Source organism: Dasypus novemcinctus, chromosome 8 (assembly GCF_030445035.2).
Source record: "Dasypus novemcinctus isolate mDasNov1 chromosome 8, mDasNov1.1.hap2, whole genome shotgun sequence".
Taxonomy (NCBI): Eukaryota; Metazoa; Chordata; class Mammalia; order Cingulata; family Dasypodidae; genus Dasypus; species Dasypus novemcinctus.
In genome coordinates, this window is record NC_080680.1 from 83,576,267 (window position 1) to 83,597,570 (window position 21,304).

The window sequence follows — 21,304 nt, forward strand, 5'->3', positions numbered from 1 at the left end:
GGCAGGGAGAGGAAACAGGCTGGGAGCAGAGCGTACAATGATTGGGCTGGTTAAAAGTCACAAGCAAGATGACCAGGACAGGCTGTGGCCACAGCCCAGGTGGGAGAGCAAGGACAGTTCAAGCTGAAGGCACCAATGACGGCGAGCCAGAAAAAGGGCTGAATGCAAAGGGGATAATGAATGGGACCTGCACTCACCTATAACAGAGTTCCAGGGACAGCAACAACAAAGCCTGTCCTTAAAAAGCATTTATTTTCAGGGTACAGGGTTCACATGACATTATGACATCTATGAAAATGAGAGAGAAAAAAACAGGCTTTGGGGAATCATGCTTCCAAATGATAACAGCTGCCACAACATAAGTGCTCATAGCCTCTGATGAGGTCTTTGGGCTCTCACAGTTGAACATATTCAGTAGAAATAATCATGTTAGTCCACTTTTTGGTTTTGGTGAAAATTTCAGACAGTGTTAACATTCTCTGCACACGATTAGGACGTTAAAACCAGCCCCACGGGTTGTGATGGTCATTCTTCCACGACGGGCTCCGTCCACCCTGCACTCCGGATCCAGAGCCAGCTCTGCAGTTTTGACCAGACAAATATGAGAGGACTGAACAGATTTTGTGGGATGTGCTTATTCTCAGGTGAGCCACGTTCTTCTACTGCCTTCTTCAGAACCACAGTATCCTTGAGGTTCCCAGCCACCCTGGACACAGCTTCACTGAGTGTCTTACCATGTCATCTCCCAACCGTTCCAAACACAGGGTGATTCTCTGCAGACCCTGAGATCTGGAACGCCCTGCAGTGGGGGAAGAAGAGGCGGGCAGGAGGTGATAGGTTGGCAGGGTCTGCAACCAGCTCCTAACAGCCCGGAGCAGCTTCCAGCTGGATCAGCTTCAATTCTAATTTTACTCTAATTTCATCCAATGTTTAAAGATGGAAAACCACCTGTCTATAGTCACCCCCTTTTTATTTGAATGAGGAAACCAGCGCCCAGAAAGTGGAAGGGGCTTGCTCAGGGTCCCACAGCAAGTCAGAGATGATTCAAAATGGACCTCATGCCTCCAGATTCCCAGGTCTGCCGTGCAGCCTGCCAGGTGACAGATCCCGGCATTTCAGATACAGCAGGGCCAGGCTGAAAGGCAGAGAATCCACATCTACCAAGGACTCCCAAATGGAGTGCCAACCTGAGGGGAATGAGGTGTGCTTCAAACACCTGAGCCGAGCCTTCCTAAGCGGCCCTAAAATCTGCGGAACGGCAGTACCTACTTTACATGGTTCTGAGGCCATCCCGAGCAGCAGCACTGGACAGTGGGAAGAGTGCCAGGGAGGGCCAGGCACTGAGTTTGAGTCGTACTCAGACACCTTCAGACCTCGGGCAGCGGCTTTACCTCTCGGAGCCTGGTTTCTTCATCTGTAAAACGGGGGTGTTAACACCTACCCTGCCCTCCCCCCAAGTTGGGAAGTGGTCATAGGTGGGAAAGTGCTCTGTCAACCTAAAAGACTATCCACACGTGAGGGATCCCAATTCTGACTTTATACAATTTTAATCCCCTGCAGGGGATGTCAAGTTTTATTTTTACTTTTAGCTCAGACAATAACTATTCTTCTTTCTTTTTCATTATTCTTGGGTGAGGTCAAAACATGCATAAATAAAACGTATCTCTCTCTACGCCAATTCTACCACCTACAGACAGTATCCGATGTGCTTTTTACAACGTGATGCCCAGAAGCGAGATGTTTACTGCCCATCCTGGTTAGAGAATGCTGGGCTAACAAGTGGACGTTTGGGTCCCCAAATGCCAAGCCAAAGGGTACCTGTGCCTGGCAAACAGTCCCATCTAGGACTAAATCTCTTTAAAATGGGGAAAAGGCAGGAACTGAACAGCTCCAGCCAGCTGTCCACACCCTGGCAAGAAGCAATGGTATTTGTTTTTGAAGGAATAACATTTTAAAAAGAACAATAAGACCATGCTTCCTGTATTTTTTCCTTAGGGCCATCTTGCTCTAGGATGGCAGGGCCAGAAGGGATATTGGTAACATCTAGTCCAAAAGCCACCTTCACAGGGAAGAAGCCCAGGCCCTGAGTGGGGAGGGACCTGCGCAGGCCACACAGCAAGTTAAGGCAGGAGAGGAGAGCGGACAGTCCTCCCTCCTACAGCACGTGGAAGTAACAAAGCACCCACAACAGTTACAGATGAATGAGGTAAGATTCAGGTGACACATGCCTGTCTCAAGCCCTTTAGAACTGCAAGTACACTATTATGTGGTCTTCCCTGGGAATATTTAAAAAAAGAACTCTCACAGTGCAATTCATTTCAAAAAGTATAAAAAAAACTGCATGCACTTCTGTTTTCCCAGTGTTTGCCCAGCTAAAAACTACATCTGCATATGAATCTAGTTTTTGCATCTAATTTTACAAAACATACAAAAGGCATCATCTACAAACACAGTTGTTACAACTCTTCACAAAGCAAAACAATCCATGACTTGGTTTTTCCATCATCCTGTGATCAATGCTTCTAAGTCCCTAGGAAGAAAAGGGGAAAAAAAATTTAGAGAAAACAAGCATTACCTGTTACATTCGACTGTGTGTTAAATGGATAGTAAGAGGAAGGATCCTTAACTTCAAATCTCTCCAGGCAAGGAATGGTTGGTGGGGAGCAGTGGAGCCCCATGGGGACCAGAGAAGCTCATTTAAGACTGGGTAGAAGTTTCAGGGGGGTGCATTCCCACTTAATAGGAGGAAGAACTTTCAACCATTAGAAAATCTAAGATGGCTGTCTGGAGGTAGTGAGCTCTGTATCCCTGGGAGTATGCAAGCAAGAGCCGGCCAACTCTACATGCTGAAGAGAGAACTCAAGACCTGGGTGGTAGAGATGGTCTTAAAATTCCACAGTTCCTTTGTGGCTTCCTTGTCATACCCTGGAATCATTTATGTTTTAAAAATATATATATTCTGTATTAGTTCTTTAAAGTAGTAAAGACAAAAAAAAGCTGAGTATCAGGAAGACAACTTTAAGATCTGATTTCTTTACTCCTAGACAGTTTTACACTTTCCTACTTTCCTCCCCATTTCTAGGTGTTCAAACTACTCACATGCACCCATCTGTCAAACCCAGTGCCACCGCCTCAGCTGCTCCTCTCAGCTCATACCCGCACCCTGCTAATCCTGTAACATTGCATCCCTTGTATTCTCATGATGTGCACACGTAGTTTTTATGGGCGCCCTCTACAGACCTGATGCACAGCCTTGTCCACAGGTGTGCAGCAACGAGTGGCTAAAAAAGTAGTATGATTAAAATAACAGCAACTCTTTCTGCTTTAAACAAACTATCAGACTTGTTCTAACCTTTTGAGCGCTACTTTAAAAACTCTATTGACTTTGGGTGTGGCCCTGACTGACTTGCTTTGTTCAATGGATGGAGTGTAAGCAGACGTGATACATGCCACGTAATGAGATAATGTCGTCAGCTCGGGCCTCTGGCTAGTCCCTGTGGCACAAGACCAGGCACATCCACATGGGGGCTGCTCCTTCCACTGGGTCTCGAAATGAGAGGACACAGGGGACAGAGCGACAGCCAACCCACAGCTGTGACACAGAACGTGAGTAAGGAGGAAACGCGCTGGAAACCAGTGAGGTCTGCGGGTTGACATAGCAGAAGCTGGCTAATGAAGTGCGCTCGCAGGACCTCCTGCAGGAGGGGACAGTGGCTGCTCCAGCTCCCACCCGTGTTTCTGTGAGGACTCAGAGCCCCCTGGCCCGAGAAGATGCAGAGATTCCTTCTGCCCCCCCACCTCCAGAGGCGAGCTGCTCATCAGCATTCAATGTTGGGGACAGAAAGTCCAAGACTGGGGACAGCAAAGCTGTCCTGAGGAAAACCCAGAACAGAAAATGAAGACCGGATCATCTTCTTGTTAGGAAGGTTTTCACATGGCGCTGTCTGTTACATCACTCAGTGCCCTCTCTACAAAAACCCACAGGACATATTCCCATCAGCCTCAGAAAGAGAAAAACACAACTTTTTCATTTTGTGGACACCACAATGTTTACAGCTCTTGGCTTCCCATGCTAGGAGGCTCCGAGTAGTATTTGTACAGAACATATTTTAGATTCCGCCTACTAATCTTAATCTGCTCCTACCCTTGTTTTGTCTTCCCTCTGGCATCCTTGATTAATGCATTTTTTTAAATTATGGATTTTATAAACCAGCTCAAATATCTGTGCCATGAGTATATAATTATTGGGAATGACGTAGGGGTGTGCATTACTCCATCACTTGTGGTCATCCAGGCCTGGGAAGAGGGGGGCTCTGTGTCTGCTCAGCTCCGTAACCGTCACTGTGCCGTGGGCCTGGGCCTCCCCAACCGAGTTGACGGAGTGGCACTGGTACACGCCCTCGTCTTCCTTTTTCAGGGGGCTGATCTAGAAATAAAACAGGCAAGAGAACGAACAGGCAAGTTTAGAAAGTTATATATGGTGCAACCTAATTACTTGCTTCTTTAGCTACTAAGGATGCGTTTGCACACATACTCCTTTCCAGAATAAGCTAGAGCGCAGTCTATTTCTCTTCTTGTCTTGACTGCCAAGAAGCCCAGACTTCAATTTCCTTCTCGGTTACCATCTTTAAGGGCATCCTCTCTTGTGGCTTTCCTTTTAACGATTCCTCGGCATTCTTGCCTTTTACTCTGAGCTACCTGGTCCTTTTCTTGAAGGTGATAAATATAATTATCAGGAAAATACTGCAAATTAAGTTTAAAAAGAACCAAAATCTGCTGACCCAAGGAATTACCTATAAAGTGCTCTCCATGAAGGCAGCCTTTCCTTTACAAAATAACATCAGTGATAGACACCCCCCCGCTATCTTTCCTCATAAGAAAATGCAGGAAAATGTGCTTTATTTGAAAAAGCCACAGATCCAACTGCATTCTGAATCTCTCAGCTACCTGGAAAGGAGTCTCCAAATCTCCAAGACATCTGGGTGAAAAGCAGGAATCCTCCTCTGACAGCGTCTGGTTTTCACGCCCTCTGCAAATCAGGCCACAGCCAGCTCTGGTCTCTGTGGCCTTCTCTTTTCTAACAGCCCTTATCAACTGCGATTCACTTCACACACCCTGGAGAGGGCTCTCGCACACGTCTCATGGGTGAAGGGTGAGCAGTATTACCCTCCTTTTCCAGGTGATTCACAGGTTAACCAAAGACTGCTGGGCCACAAGTCCAAGCCCGTCTCTACAACTGTGGAAACTGAAGCTTAGAGAGGAGCGACTGGTCCCACATGAACCCCATTTCCTCAATCCATCGCTCTTTTAACCACAAGGTCTCCCCTCGTCTTCGCCAAAAGGCCCCACAGGAGGACTCGAAGGTGCTGTCTTCCCTCTTGATCAGTCATATGGTCTTAGACAGGTGTGTCAGTTTTCTCTTGCTGCTGTAACAAGTCACCCCAGACTTCGTAGCTTTAAACAACTTTATTATCTGCACTTCTGGAGGTCCAAAGTCTGAAATGGGACTTAAGGAGCTAAAATCAAGGTGTCAGGGTGCTGTGCTCCCTCAGGGGGTGCCAGGGAGAACACATTTGCCCGCATTCCTTGTTCCATCTTCAAAGCCAGCAGTGGCTGGTTGAGTCACCCCACACAGCCTCGCTCTCCCTCCTCTGCCTCCAGCCTTCACACTGAAAGGACGCTGACACTGGACCTACCCAGGCAATCCAAGACACTCCGCTTCCTTTAAGGCCAGCTGTGTGACAACCTTCCCTCCCCCTCACTGTGTCCACTGACCCACACACAGGTTCCAGGGGCGGGACCACCGCTCTGCCTTCCACAGCAAGCCACTTCTCTTCCCAGGGGATACACAACCTGCCCTGCCTACATCACAATCATTGCAGGGTCCAATGGGCAACAGGTAAAAGCAGCTTTGAAAATTATAACACGTTATTGAAATATAAAGTTAGGGTGGGGGGGCGGGGATGGGAAGCGGACTTGGCCCAGTGGTTAGGGCATCTGTCTACCACATGGGAGGTCCACGGTTCAAACCCCGGGCCTCCTTGACCCGTGTGCAACTGGCCCATCCACAGTGCTGATGAGCGCAAGGAGTGCCCTGCCATGCAGGGGTGTCCCCCACGTAGGGGAGCTCCTGACACACAGGGGCATCCCCTGTGTAGGGCAGTCCCACGCACAAGGAGTGCGCCCCGTAAGGAGAGCCACCCAGTGCCAAAGAAAGTGCAGCCTGCCTAAGAATGGCGCCGCCCACAGAGAAATGACACAACAAGATGACGTGGCAAAAAGAAACACAGATTCCCGTGCCGCTGACAACAACAGAAGCCAACAAAGAAGACGCAGCAAATAGACACAGAGAACAGACAACTGGGGTGGGGGGGGAGGGGAGAGAAATAAATAAATAAATAAATAAATAAATAAATCTTTTAAAAAAAAAAAGTTAGGGTGGGTGTCAGTTAATAATATCCAGTAACACTAAACAAACAGGACCCTCACCAAAATCCGGGCTGTGGCCTCGTGATCAGAAGGGCCTCCCTGCACCTGAACGGCTATATTGACATGGTCCCCAGGCATCTCCTCCAGCACCTGGGTACCCCCAGGAGACAGCGAGACCTGTAAAGAGCAGAAGAGCCAGGACTGGTTTAGAAAACGCATTTCTACATAAGGACCGTCCCTCAGACAGCCGCACTGTCCTTATCCTCCCACTGGCTCAAAGGCCTAAACCCTAGGACCTCTTATTGCTATTAAAATGATTTCAGATTTCAGTCTTTTTAATCTTAAATGCATGTGTAGACAGCAGCCCCTGCCGGACAGTGGAGATCTGACGCCACCACCATCTTGCAGAAGCATTTCAAAATGTCACTTCCCGTCTCAGGGCCGCTGAGCTACAGGGACAGCATATGCTGTAACACAGGCCAGTCTCTCAAAATTGATCAGCAGGATGATGCGTTTTGTAATAGGACTGTACAGCTGAGTGTTTCTAAAACCTAGCTCCATAGTGAACTTGGTTCTCACTGCAGCTGATTTCAGCTAGATAAACAGCAGAACTTTCTAAGCACCTGAGCAGACAAGGGAGCCAAGGGCATAGGAAGGACCACAAGTTGTGAGGTATACACCTGGAGGCAGAGGAGTGGTGTCGTAGTTGGCCAGGGCTGCAGCAACGAACACCACACACTGATTGGATGAAACGGCAGGAAGTTACTGCCTCACAATTCGGGAGGCCAGAAGCTCAGAATCAAGGTGCTGGTGGAATCACACTTCCTCTAAGGTCTGCGGCCTCCTGGTGGTGAGCAGCCAGCAGTCCACAGCGCAGTGCCCGCGCTGTCACTCAGCCACTGTCTCCTCCGGTCTCCCCTGACTGCCCCAACCTCTCCAGTCATCTTGGATTTAGGCCCACCCTGATTCCATGTGGCCTCACTTTAACAATATCTTTCAAAGATTATTTTTACAAACGGGTTCACATCCACAGCACTGGAGCTTAGGACTTGAATATGTTTTTGTGGGGGACATGATTCAAACCATAACCAGTGGTATATAAGATAGCTGTGGTGTGTTTTTTTTTATTTGTTTTTTTAATTATTTTAGGAGGTGCCAGAGACTGCACCTGGGACCTCGTACATGCAAAGCAGGTGCGCAAGCACTGAGCTACACCTGCTCCCCGAGATACCTGGTTTTAATCCTCTAGCGCATATATAAAGATACACATATACACACACTTAAAAGAAAGCAAAAACATTTGCCACCCTGATCTGTCAGTCTCTCTCACGCACACAAATTTTGAATAGAAATACCTTCCTCCACGTGATGACTGGGGCAGGCACCGCCCTCACCGCACAGGAAAGGTGCGCCTGCGCTCCGGTGGCATTCTCCACACCCCGAGGTGGAACGACGACCACAGGAGCTGAGGGAAGACGAGGAAGCACACCTTCGCCCGTCGGGCTCCACCACCCCGCCTCGGGCAGCCGGCGCCCTGCCGGGCGCCGAGTGGGGCCTCCGTGCCCTCAGGACTGGAAAGCCATCTTCCGGGCCCTGAAGGGCTGAGGGCAGCAGCAGACAACACCCCTCCACGCATAAAGAACACAGTCTTAGGCGAGCAATCACGGAAGAGAATCTTCCTCACACCTGAAAGGAGGCCCCCAGGTTTTCTCATCCATCGCCTTGTTTTACCAACGTGAGCACAGGGGCTCAGAGAGGAAAAGCAACTTCCTGGAGTCAGTCAGCAAGTCTGTGGCAGAGAGGGGTCCTGCCAGGCTCCCCCCCGGGCTCCTCCCAGGACCCCAGCTGCCACCTGCCACACTGCCTCAAGGAAGCAAGGTGCAGACTCCCCGAGAATAGAGGGGCTTTTCTCCTTCCACTCCCAGGGGCGTTCAAAGAATAATGCCCTAAGGAGCAGCTGCACTCGCCCTTTGGCTAAGACCCGCTGTGGCCTATTCAAGACGCCCATTTGCATACGGGGGAGGCGCAGACTCCAATCCACACACACCTCCACACCCCCCAGGGCAAAACTGGTGAAGGGGCTGAGCCAGGCTGCCAAAGAGAGGCCAGTCCGCAGCTGTGGTTCTCCCACGCCAGGGCATCACAGGAAGCAGGAGGTGTGGGCTCGTGGACAGGACCAGAGAGACCGCGGGCATCTGAGTTTAGAACTTCTTCACTCATAGTCCAGAGTCTGCTTCGTCCCTGGGCTTGGCATCTCTTCTGCTCACCCTGACACTAACAGAGTCATGTCCTGGCATCCGAGGTCCGCCATCCTCTACTACTCCCCATCCCCCGACGATGGCCATCTCACCCGTCCTGCAGGGCCTCGCCCAGGAAGTAGTGGGCTGTACCTGCATGGCCTACGTAAGCACGGCCTGCCTTGCAGTCCAGGTGCTTCTGTCTGGTGCCGCCCTGCGCTAGGCTGCACACTTGCTCCTCCACGTGTCCAGTTCCACAGCATCTTGGGGAAGGAGCCACATGGAGGCCTGGCCAGGGAAAGGCTCTCAGCTCGGATTTCCTCACCTGTACAGAGGGGAAATGCCCCATGCCTCACAGTTGTGAGTTGACCTAACAAGGTAACAGTGTGAATGTGATGGTTTAATTAGCATGATGTAGAAGAGTGGGTCAGGAGCAGGCCTGTTTAACCAGATGACTGGCTGAAGTAACAAATGACAATAAAAGAGCAAGCTCATTCATTCTTGGGCCATCAAACTGCAAAGTCTGTGACTCCTACAGGCCTTTGCTTGGTGACTCAAGGAGAGTCCAGATGATCTCCACAGGCCTGTCCCAGAGAGGAAAAAGGCCACCTGGGAGAAGTTGCAAAAAAAGAGAAAAGAACACGGGAGAGGGACAGAGAGGAGATGGAAAGGGATGAGGGACAGGGTCAGATCCAAAGGCACAGGGCTGGAAGAAGGATACACCAGAAATGAGACTGGCCTGGCACCTCCAGACAGACTGGGAAGGAGACCCCATTAAGCCAGTGCAAAAAACATCTTTGGGAAATTGTTTTACAGTCACAGTCTCAAACTGGAGAGCCCTCTAGCACCCCAACTCCTCAAGATTCTGTGCCTGACCACCTGTCATGTGCTTATCCAGCTTTTACTTGCACATCTCCAGTGACGGAGTGCTCACTACCTTTGGAGCCAGGCCCGTCTATCCTTGGAGGCCTCTGCTTGTGATAAAGCTTGTCCTCACCTACAGCTAACGCCTGCCTCCCTGTAACTCCCTGCTGATCCCAGGGCTGCCCTCTGGAGCCCACAGCCCCTTACGCTCCCAGAGCCTGTCAGGAGAGCTGAAAGCAGAGACTGCACTCCCGCTCCCAGGCTGCTCGCCTAGCCTGATCAGCCCACTCCTTCAATTGTGCACACTTAACTGTCCTCAAAGGATCACACCCCTACCCACACCCCCTTGCAGCCAAAGCCCCCAAGGCTTTTAACATTGCCTGACACACCACAGCCCCCTAACCAGCTGCCACAAAACCCTGTTCTCCAGCAGGAGCCCCATCTGCAGTGACAAAGAAAGTCTAATTTATTCACATCCTCCGCCAGAGCCTCATCAGCCTCTTCAGTCGAACAGGCGCTGCGCAGCCCGAGGAGCCCAAACTAGTCCTCAAATGGCTTGCTTTGAGAACAATCAAAGCCGCACTTTACACCAAAGCTCTCTGGATTCCAAAAGGACACTCAATCAACGTGCTTTACTTTCGTTCATGTAAAGTCATCAATTTTAAATTAGATTTCATCAATCCCTTTCAGACCTAAATGAATAAGCCAGTAAATTACGTTTCATCTCTCCTCGCTTTTCCCTCTCCCTCTCTTTCAATAACTACAATTAAGAAAAACTGTCTTGGAAATACTGCCTTTGTCATTGACTTCCCAGCAGAAAATACTATTTCTTTTACAAAAGAGACCCCTGTTTTTGGTGTTAAAGTGACATTTACAATTTTTTCCATTATTTGTTTTTTTAAAAATTTAAATACAGTAAAATTCACTCTTTCTGGTATACAGTTCTATAAGTCTTAACAAATGCGGAGTCATGAAATCATCACCATAACCAAGATTTAGGATATGAACAGTTCCGTTATCTCAAAAAATTCTTGCCTGCTGCCCCTTTGTCATAATAATATTTTTTAAAAATATGAACATATCTGCCTTTAACTTTAGAACGTTTTTTATCCATAATTGCACCTTACAATCAATAACCGTAATATACAGAGTAAGAAAGGTAACAACACCCCCGGCTGACACCAAGTGCTTGTTGTATGCTGGGTGCTCTTCCCGTGCTTATGGGTTTTAACCCACGGGCTCGCCCCAGCAATCCCACCAGTGAGGGACTATTTTCATTCCCATTTGCCAGGTGGGGAAGCCCCCCAGGTGACCCAGCCTTCAACGGTGGCTCTGGAACCCACGCTCCTCACCAACGCTGCCCTCCGCCATCTTGCCTCCTCCTCAGAGGACGCTTCCACGCTTGCTCTCCTGTCCTCACACCCGCCCTGTGAGGGAGGTGTCTATGACCTCATTTTAAAGATGAGTTAACCTGAGTCCCAGCCTGACGGTGCTGGGACTCAAACGCAGGCCCTCTGCTACTAAATTCCACACCGACTTAGAGTAATGATTTTTAAGTGAAATACCCGTTGTCTGTGTGCATTCCATTCCAGAGAAAAAGGTTCATTCCTTAGGGATTAAGGATTGAACTGCGTCCCCCCAAAAGATATGTTCAATTCCTAACCCCATGTCCTGTGAGTATGATCCTATTTGGAAATGGGATCCCTGAAGATGTTATTAGATGAGTCCAAAGTGGATTAGGGTGGCCCTGAGCCTATATAACTGGCGTCCCTTAAGGAAAGGAAATTTAGACATGGCGGGGGGGGGGGGGGCGGAGGTGGAGTGACAGAGGCAGAGATTGAGTTATGCTGTCACAAAGCAAGGGAGGACTGCCGGCCTCCCTCCAGGAACCAGTGGGGAGGGGGCGAGTGTACCCGTGGAAGGGATTCTCCCCTTTAAGAGGAAGCGCGGCCCTGCCGACACCTTCATTTCAGTCCTCCAGCCTCCAGAGCTGTGAGACAATAAGCTTCTGTGCTTTTAAGCCACCCAGTCTGTGGTACTTTGCTACGGCAGCCCCCACAAAGACGGGGTTGGAACTCCACATATCAAGCCCACAGGGGGCAGCTCCTGTGAAGACACCACCTGGGATGGGCACTGCCCGTGTGTGACTCAAGTGTGCAGCTGGAGGGCTCAAGGTCAGAACCATCCCAGGCAAGAGGCTGGGGCAGGGGGACCCAGGTTCAAATCTGTCTCTGCCACCTCCCACGGTTGTGAGTAGAGTCTTTGGTTGCTTTTCTTTAAATTGGGCACAGGAGTCCTTGCCCCCCGTCTGGCACCTCCCTCCCAGGCAGCTATGAAGAACCTAGGGAGGTTGAGACCCACTGCAAAGGGTAAAAGGCTTCCACGGAGGGCCCCAGCCCTCCACGGCTCAGGCCCTGGGGCAGTTCCTCTGAGGTGTGGCTGAGTGTTTTGAGCCTCTGTCTGGGAGAGAGTCCAGGGTAGGCCTCAGGCCAGGAGCCACTGCCCTCAGCCCTCACTCTGCCAGAGCCGTGGCTTTCCTCTACCTGCCCGTGACAAGGGTCATATGGCTTTCAGGAGGGAGGAAGGCTCCCGGTCACTCCAGTCTCCAAACGTGCCAGCTTTGTCTCTAGCCCTTTCCTGCTAATAGCTGTTCCCCGCTGCATATGCCAACGACAGTCCTGGAAAGGATGGGATGGTGCGTGCATCTATGCACGGAGCGACCAGCAAGTCACACAGGGCTTGGGCACAGCCACACATAAAACTCCCCACGCGTGCACTGCCCAGGAGGTGGCACCACAGGGGGGCAAAACAGCAGGGAGGGGGCTCGGGCGCCTGGGTCGGAAGTTACTAACCATCTCCTCCTTGTCTGCAAATGAAGATAATGACACTGCCCTGCAGGCTCCAGGGTGAAGTGAGATAATGGATGTGACTGCGTTATTAACTGTGTGGCTCTCCACAAATGAAAGGGATCGATATTATTATGACAGGGTGTGGAGTGTCCCCCCACCCGGTGAACTAAATCGGCCCCTGACGGACACAATGAAAAATCTTCCCAACGCCTCTGAGGTTTCTTTAAAGTTAATGGTGCAAAGGCAGGAAAGCAGATCAAAAGGCATCCCCAGGACCCCATCTGCTTGCATTAAAAAGCACACAACCAAAGAGTTTCATAATCAACGCACTGAACAGCCCTGATGACTCCTGCTAGTAGTCATGCTAGGAGGCGGAACAAGAGACAGTTTAATCCCACCCCCTGCAGCCTCCTCTGCTGTCCCCGCCCCCGGTATAACAGGCTTGTGAACACAAGGCCCCCTCCCTTCTCTGATCCTCTCACAAAGTGGCATTCAGTGCCTCTCCTGGTTTCCCCGTAACACACGCCTAGCATAGAGGCAGGTTGCTCAGTGAGCTGGAATTCCAACCCGGGTGAATTCTCTAAGAATTCAAGCTCTCAAGAGCTCATGGAGAGCGGTGAACTTGGCCCAGTGGGTAGGGCGTCGTCTACCACATGGGAGGTCCGCGGTTCAAACCTCAGACCTCCTTGACGGTGTGCAGCTGGCCCATGCGCAGTGCTGATGCGCGCAAGGAGTGCCTGCAACGCAGGGGTGTCCCCTGCGTAGGGGCGCCCCACGCACAAGAAGTGCGCCCCATAAGGAGAGCCGCCCAGCGCAAAAGAAAGTGCAGCCTGCCCAGGAATGGTGCCGCCCACACGGAGAGCTGACACAGCAAGATGACGCAACAAAAAGAAACACAGATTCCCTTGCCGCTGACGACAACAGAAGCAGACAAAGAAGACGTACCGTAGCAAATACACACAGAGAGCAGACAACTGGGGTGGGGGGGAAAATAAATAAATAAATCTTTTTTAAAAAAAAAGAGCTCATGGAAGCTGCTGGGGCCGATGCCCGCTTGGGCTGACATGCACAATTCAGCATCGGCTTGCTCTGGGCAGGACCCAACCCCCTCCCAATGTCAGCACACAGTCTGGGGTACACACACTGCAAAACCCACCTTTTAAAGTGATAGTGATAGCAATAACAATAGCCGCCACTGCAGCAGAATCAGGTCATGCCATTGGGAGGTGAGAAACTGAACCAACAATTTAGGACAGAGTGAAGCCCCACCCTTGAAGGTGGCCTTCAGGGCCCGCAAGGACCTCAGCCCAAGTCCTGGGCTTCATCTCCCCCCACCGTCTCCCACTTCCACAGGCCCTCGTCTCCTCTCACCTTCACGCCTCCCTTCAGCTGAGACCTTATCCCTTCTCAGCCTGGGCATCTCCTCCCCTTCCTCCCAGGCTCCGCTCAGAGGCCTCCCCCTCTCTGAAACTGCCCCTGTTCCTCGCAGGAGCCATCACCCAGGGCTAAACAGAGGGACACTCGGCAAGCCTTGGGGAAAACAGGAAGGTGGGTCCACATTGAGAAACCCTTACCATCTGAGCCTCCACACAGACACCAACGCGTGCACACCTGCGCCCAGAGGTGGTGGCAGGCTGGAGATACACGGGGCCGGAGGCAGTCCAAAACTAGCCTTGGAGCTCCAGGGAATTCCCTTCTCCTTGCCTCAGTTTCCCCTTCTATTAAACAGGAATGAGAACTGGCCAGGGTAGTGGTAAATATCAGGAAGAGGGATGCAAAAGCAATTTCCAACATTCGAGAATTATTCACATGCAGGAATGTAGTGGGTCTTCAATAAACATGTGCTGATCAAAGGATTAGTAGGCATTTGGGGACGTTTCCGATCATAGCAAGGAAGGTCATAATTTAAGCCTGAAAACTTTTTCCAAATTCCCCTCAGAGGAATGGGTAAGAACACTTCACCACACCGTGAGAAGCCTAGTAAATATTTACCGAGGCCTCATTCTGAAGTAGCAGGTGAGGGGCTGGGGGGGGGGGGGGGGAATGTGTTACCCATCTTGAAACAGAACAGCTGCTGCTCCCACACAGTCTGTTTTCCTTCCCCTGGGGTCCCCAACGGCACTGTTAAAAGTGCTCCCACTGTGCCACCTGAATCGAGGATGGCTCCGGGGCAGCTCAGAAGGAGGGGCTGCCTCTCAGCTAGAAGGCGACCCCCCTGCCCCTACCTTCATGTTTCAGCAGGACACAGGAGTGCATCTCAGGACAAAAAGCTATAGGAAGCGCAGGTGGGGAAGCTGAACTCCGGGAGGCCAGACACTGTCACTAATGGGATCATTAAAAGCGACTTCTGAATGACCTCCCCTTTGGAGGTCCATCTTTACTCCCGGGGCCTGTGCCTGGGGTGGGCCTCAGAGCCCACAGATCAGAGCAGAGTGGCTGTCACATTTACTTGTCATTTGGTAATTTTCAGTAAATTAGGGGTATGGGGTTTCTACCTGCCATCTGGTCTCACTTGTAACCATGGCAACTGCCATCTGCCTGACTTCAAACTATCCAGCCCTGTCCTGAAAGAGCACTGGGCAGGGTGTCAGGGACCTGGGAGCAAGCCCTCGCTGGATTTCTGCATAGTAACAGATACGGTCTAAATGCGTTTAAGGCATCTTTCGCTTCCGAACAGAGTAATACTCCAGGGGGAAATTATCAGAGCCCATCAGCACCGGTTAGATTTCCCAGCCTCTGAGATCTGGTCGGCATGCCTTCTGTATCCTGCACACAGAAGTCTTAAAGCATTACCTGTCTGGAGACAAAGAGAACTACCAGCAAATTAACTGCTGAGGAAGGCAGATTGTAAAACACGTGTCAGGAACTAGGAGGAAGGAGAGAAAGGGGCAGAAGCAAAGGTTCACAGTGGAAGGGACCTCAACAACGGCTCCACAAGGGCTGACCTGGCCCAAAGAGGGGAAGGAACGGGCCCAAGGTCAATCAGAATCAGCTGCAGCCTTGGAAGCACCAGCCACTGGCAGCCCAGCAGGCAGAGCCGCCGGCTACTTTCCGGTGCTCCTGGGTCTGTCTCCATCCCCTGGATCGGCCACACACTGTTTTATTATTATGTTTCCCTGGATTGGAGGTTTCCCGCTCCATCTCTGAAAACTGGTAGAGTCTCCTGGCCTCGAGTACAACTACCTGGAATAATCGGGGGAAATAATACTAGACACTTTTCGAGGCAAAAGGTGAGCCAGTGAGCCAGATCTGCTGGACGAAGTACATCACCTCCTCCCCCTCCCATCTCCCCACCCCAGGCTTCTTTGTTGGAGCTGAAGCCATCACACCAATTAGGCAATTCAGTCTGGTCCTGGTCTCCAGGCCCAGGCCAGAATTCTTCCCCATACCTGAACCCCAGGCCCAAGTTGGGCTCCCTGAGACTGGCCAGGCTCTCTCACTCTAAACTCTCTACTGCTCCATCCAGGCTGTGCAGAGAAGGGCAGTTCTCCAAAACCTAACGGACAGCCATGCATGTGCTTAGGGAGCTAGCAAAGCATGGCACCTGGCTGGGCACCCTTATTCTAATGTTTAGGTTTATTTTTGTTGCTTTGTTTGTTTTTTAATTACATACAGAGGGTGGGCAATGATGAAACACAGAGTTGGCTTTGCTGTGATGTTACAGAAGCTTAAGTTTCCAGGTCCCTAGCCAGTCATAATTTTTCATTCTTTTACTTAAACAGGGACCCTCCAAATTATATAAGTCCATTCCCACAAAACCTCCATCTGTCCCTGATGGCAACATAATCTTTTCAGAGCTTACGTCTCCAAAAGTCTTACCCATCCTGGGTGGGAGCAATTTCAGGCCCACCCCCTGGGCTCCACACCTCCATCACTGACAGCCCGGTTGCTCCAGCCCCATGATTCGATTTCCAGCCTGGATCTCCCCCAGCATTCTCAGTTTCCCTCAAGCAACCCATCCCAGGCCAGCCCTGGTGCACAAGTCCAAGGATACAGAACTGGGTCAGACCCAGTGGAACCCCCCAGAAACTCCTCACTGGGACAAACATGCCAGGCCTGCAAATTACTGCAGGTACTTAAGTACTAAAAAGGACAATAGGCTCACCAAAATTCCAAACAGCTCCGTGGCCAGTGCCTCCATGAGCTTCCAAAGGGAGGGTGCAGGGTGTGAATTCCTGCCCAGGTCTCCGAGGGCACCGGACACAATAAGAAATACTGCTCGCGACAGGGAAACTGTGGCTCAGGCAACACTGTTCACAGTTGCGCTAAGACCCCTTCCACCCACACCCAAGCCAGGCTGGGGTTCTCCTTTCTCCACCTGCCACACAACCTCTCTCGGCGGGAGCAGGATCTCAACTCACCGAATTCGCAGGGGCCGTCGCGCGCCTTGTGCAGGTGGCCCGGGTGCGCGCGGGGCGCGAGCCGGGCGCGCAAGCGCAGCGCGCAGACACTAGGGTAGGAGCGGCCGTCGGAACCGCAAACGACGCCGCGCTGCGCGCACACGCAGAGCCCGGTGCCCTCGGGCGCCAGCCCCGCGGCGCGGCTGGCGCACACTAGGCCGGGTCCACAGCGCGCGCCGGCCCGTCCGCCGCAGCTCGCGCCCTCGGCGCCCAGGCAGAGCGCGCAGCACCCGCATTCGTCGCGCGCCGCGAACCCGGGCACCGGGCACGGAGCGAGCGCCGGGCAGCGGTCCGGCCGGCACGGACGGCAGTCGCCGTCTACGTCGCGGAGCCGGACGCCTGGGGTCAGCGGGGGCAGCAGCAGGAACAGCAGCGGGAGGAGCGTTGGGACGCGCGGCATGGTTCTGCTCCGGGACGGCAGTGGCGCCTCAGCTCTGCACTCGGCTCTGCGCGCGCGGCGCAGCCACCGCGCCCGCCCGCCCGGCGGCTGCTGATTGGCCGGCCCTGCACCGCGGGGCGCCCGCAGAAGGCAGCCCCGGCCAGGGACGAGCCGGGCGGGGTGGGTTCCCGGCCCGCGCCCCGAGAAGGAGTGACGACCGGAGACCTGCTTTCCGACACCCCATTGGAATCCTGGGGAAACTGAGGCCTAGTCGGGGCGAGTACTTCTCCGACGTCGGCATGGTAGAAGCAGGACAGGCTGTCTGGTGTGCAGGTCCAAGGCTAGCTCCGACATTTATGCCCCTTAATCCTCCCAGTAGAACGCACTATTTTGTTTTGCATTTAGTCGTTTTATTTTTAAAAGGGATTATGTGGTTTAAATTTTAAAATTTTACAAATAGATATGATGGCAAAAAAGAGGATATTCTTCCCACCCGTATCCCCATCCCTCACTCCGGTCCCTAGAAGACACCCCTTGTTAGCAGGTTCTTGTGTGTCTTTTCAGGTATTTTCTATGACTATAAAAGCATCTATAATTGTATAGCCCCTTCCTTCTAAAAAAAAAAGTTGTACACAGACACAGTAACATGTAGTTATTCTGCACTTGGCTTTTCCACCTATGGTATTTCACGTAGTTTTCCCAACTTTTATCATCTCTGAATTTGGGTATCTTTCACAATCAATGGCCAGCATAGTTTAATTGGCAGTGGGTTTTTTGGGTTTTTTTCTTTTTCCTCTTAAAGCTACACAAAGTCATGGTGCATCTTACCTTTAACAGTGACTTCAGTTGTGATAAGATATTGTAATGTATTTTGGAGCTCATGTAGAGTAGCCTTGGGCTTTTTAAGGTTGCACAGTGTTTATACAAAAACTGCAGTTTATTTAAACAGTAATTCTTTTGGGTCTTTTTTCACTACAAATGAATGTCTTCTGAGGCACGTCCTGGTGCACAGTGTCAGCATATCCATGGCTCTGTGGGGAGTGCATGTTGGAAAGATGCAGGCTCTTGCAGTCAGTTATTTATTCATGTGGCCCCTAGGCCTGCTGCAGGCTAGGTTCTGCTTTACCCCATCCTTGTCCCAGTCCTGGTAGGGGACCCAGACAAGAAACCCAAAGGAGTCCTCATTGCTGGAATTTGGTATGTGGCCAAGTGCCCTGTGCTGTTTTCTTCCTTTGCTGAATTCCCTTTAATGGAGAAAGCCTCTTAGAGCCTGGAAAGATGAGCTACAGTGTCTTAGGTGGTGTCCATTTTGCATTTCAAGCTCAGTTCCTTTCCATTTTGCATCCTTCCCTTACCCTCAGAAAGGAAGCCCTGTGAGGCCCTTTCATTATGTGGTCAGAGTTGGGGCAGGTGCTGGCCCTGCTCCAGCTCTCACCTTACAAGCAGTTCCACCGAGTAATGGGATGGTCAGATTTGGTGATAGTAGGGTAAGGATTAAATATAATAGCATCAGTAAAGCACTCAGCATGGTCTAAGTGTTTATTAGTGATTACTTTCAACCAGGAGGCCACTGTCTTTACCTGGAATGGCCTTTTAAAGTATTCATGCGCCTTGGCCATCTTATGCCCTTCTCTGAATCTCTCCTAAGGAAATAATCACTAAGTGCAAAGATTTCATCCTGGAGTTGGTCACTATAGTGAAAAATCAGAAACCACCTAAATGCTTATGGATAGGCTGTGGTTAAATAAATTATGCTATATCCAACAATAGATTGGACGTTGAAAAAAAGGAAGGAGATGTAGGTTAATGGAAATGAAAAGATGTTTATAATATGTAGTGAAAAATAGTAATTATGAAACACATCTGATGTGGTGGCATATTTGTAAATATATGGATGTGTATACACTCAGAAATTTAAAGTTATTTAATGATGTGAAAGAGACAGTCACAGTAAACGAACAAGCAGGATTTGAAAACAAAGGGGATAAATTAAACAAATTCCATGCTGCTTGTCAGGGACGTCTTTCCTAGGGAGTTCACATTTTCTCATGGCCATGGCTGTCCATAGAGAATGGGCTGCACCAGGGGTAGTGAGCGCCGTCAGTGGAGGATTTCAAGGACAAGCGTTGGCAAGGAGTGTGGAGGTGTGTCAAAGCATCAAATGGGGGTTGGGTGAAATGACCCTTAAATCCCTCAAACTGAGCCACCATTCCTAGATAGAGCCTCACACTTGAGACCCAGGCTGGACAGAGCATGGTCATGATTGGCAAATAATCCATAGAGGAATGATTTGCCTGTATTTTATGCAAACACTGAAAGAGCAGTAACTGAATGATATCATTATTGTGAAATGAATGTGTGCCTAACCAAGGCAGGGGATACACAATCAGTACAGAGGCACACTTACATGTGATCTTGTAAGTGGTAGAGTGTGCATTAAATATGCACAGTGACGCTTTAAGAATTAAAGCAGAATTCTAACACTGAACCTGTGGCATTAAAGTCTCAAAATCTGGAAAGAGAAAACATTCCAAAGCATTGAAGGTGATCAGCCTCCATTTCCTTTTAAAAATTGTCCCAAAGCCTCAGAGCCCAGTCAATACCTCGGTTCTTTTCCCTTCTGCTTCTCAGAGTGCCCGTTAACACTGAGCAATATTTGTGGGTCCTGTAGGACGATGGGGAAAATGTGGGGACTGAATTTTCTTGGCAGAGAAGGGGGTTGAGGTGCTTCTGTTGTCTGCCAGGTGGTGAACCTCCATGCACCTGGGCTGCCGGTAGAGCAATTAAGAGCAAGGAGGAGCTGGCTTTCCACCTGCCATGGTCACAGTCCGCACACAGGGGAGGCTAGCTGGTGCCCCACTCTGAGCAGATGCATACACACCAGCAGTTGCCAAAGTGGGTGTGAATGCCGGATTTCATTCATTCCTCCCATGAACGAGTGGCAGACAATCCCTACTCCTGCAGAGGAGGCCAGGAGAGGGACTAAGGCCAGCGGAGACCTCTCCACAAACGGGCCATGGGTTTGAATGTCAAACATAGCTCTTCACAGAAGGCTCTCGAGGATGAGAGAGCATAAATCCCTGTCTCCAGTTCCAGAGTAGAGGGAGAGGTGGCCTTTGGAGGGAAGCACCATACACAATGGGGGAATGGTCCAGGGGGGAAAGCTGTTCCAGGGGGGCAGCTTTCAGTCCAATACTGTGTAAGAGGGAACTTAGCAAGACATAGATCTCTGCAAGGATGGGAATTCAGAGGCTGGGCAGCCAGAAAGGATGACAGGATTTGCCCTCCAGCTGTAAACAGCTCCAAAAACTGACCAAAAAAATAAAACCACAGTTTGCAGGCACTGAACAGTGATCCAACACAGGGCTGTGATCCCCCAGAGGGGGAAGCACAGAATGTGACCCCCACATCTGCCTTGGCTTTCTCTCTGGGGGTGTTTTCTAGGCAGCCCAGACCCAAAGCTCAGATTTCAATGGACAGAGAAGGCAGAGCTTTGAGTTCCTGGCTAAGGCAAATGGGATTTGAGGAGGAGGCAGGGCACAAAGAATGAGCAGCCACAGGGAGTGAACCTTGCAAGTTTGTATGGAAATTCCCCTTGAGAACTTTGTCTGACCCTGGGCTGTGCAAGTGTAGGGCAAGCCTGGGGAGGCCTGGCAGAGAGCAGCTGCTGGGAGGCTGGTTGCTGATGGGAGATTCTGGGGCTTGCATAGTGCTGACAGGATCTTGAAGTTCAGGCCCACCCAGGACAGTGTTCCAGCATCCCAGGGCCTTTCTCCAAACTCAAAGACACCAGCACCAGCTGAGCAGCAACCCTCTGCAGATGTCTGAGTTTCAGCTCCAAGAATATTCTCCTACTTGCTTCTAAATGTTAATACTTTCAACCTTTCTCTTTGCTCTCCTAGGCTTATTGGAAGCAGCTGCTTCCTGCGGTTGCTACCTTCTTGAAACCTAGTTAACAATTCTTTATATTAAATTCCTTGTTACCAGACTGGCCCCTGAGTGAGGTAATGCTGGGAGTGGTCCCAGCTAACAACCCTGAAAGACAGTCACACTCAGGGAACTAGAAAGTTTAAATAGAAATAAGCTCTAATATTAATATCAATTTATTTGCTAAAATAAAAATATTTCTTATAGATGTGGGCTCAA

General features: G+C 50.6%; 2 protein-coding genes across 2 annotated transcripts in view; one reads left to right on the forward strand and one right to left on the reverse strand.

Annotated features, from left to right (window-relative positions):
• Positions 1–233: 233 nt before the first annotated feature.
• IGFBPL1 (insulin like growth factor binding protein like 1) lies at positions 234–17,262 on the reverse strand. The gene is made up of 5 exons (XM_004457231.2): positions 16,741–17,262; positions 7,785–7,894; positions 6,490–6,606; positions 4,273–4,426; positions 234–2,530 (listed from the first exon to the last, which is right to left on the reverse strand). The coding sequence occupies exons 1-4, from the start codon at positions 17,177–17,179 to the stop codon at positions 4,277–4,279; spliced, it is 816 nt and encodes a 271-aa protein (XP_004457288.2). The 5' UTR covers positions 17,180–17,262; the 3' UTR covers positions 234–2,530; positions 4,273–4,276.
• The window catches only part of LOC101437252 (stimulated by retinoic acid gene 6 protein-like), an 87,560-nt gene continuing 83,067 nt past the window's right edge, over positions 16,812–21,304 (forward strand). Inside the window, exon 1 of the mRNA XM_004457232.5 lies at positions 16,812–17,434. The gene's annotated coding sequence lies outside the window, so the exon portion shown is untranslated. The remainder of the gene's footprint in view (positions 17,435–21,304) is intronic.

What these genes read in the sequence shown, in the direction of transcription:
- IGFBPL1 (XM_004457231.2), bottom strand. Translation starts at nt 17,179, where the DNA reads ATGCCGCGCGTCCCAACGCTCCTCCCGCTGCTGTTCCTGCTGCTGCCC. An exon ending in CAGTCATCACGTGGAGGAAG is followed by an intron (nt 6,607 to 7,784) that starts GTATTTCTATTC and finishes TGCTCTTTACAG; the next exon opens with GTCTCGCTGTCTCCTGGGGG. An exon ending in AGGCCACAGCCCGGATTTTG is followed by an intron (nt 4,427 to 6,489) that starts GTGAGGGTCCTG and finishes TTTTATTTCTAG; the next exon opens with ATCAGCCCCCTGAAAAAGGA.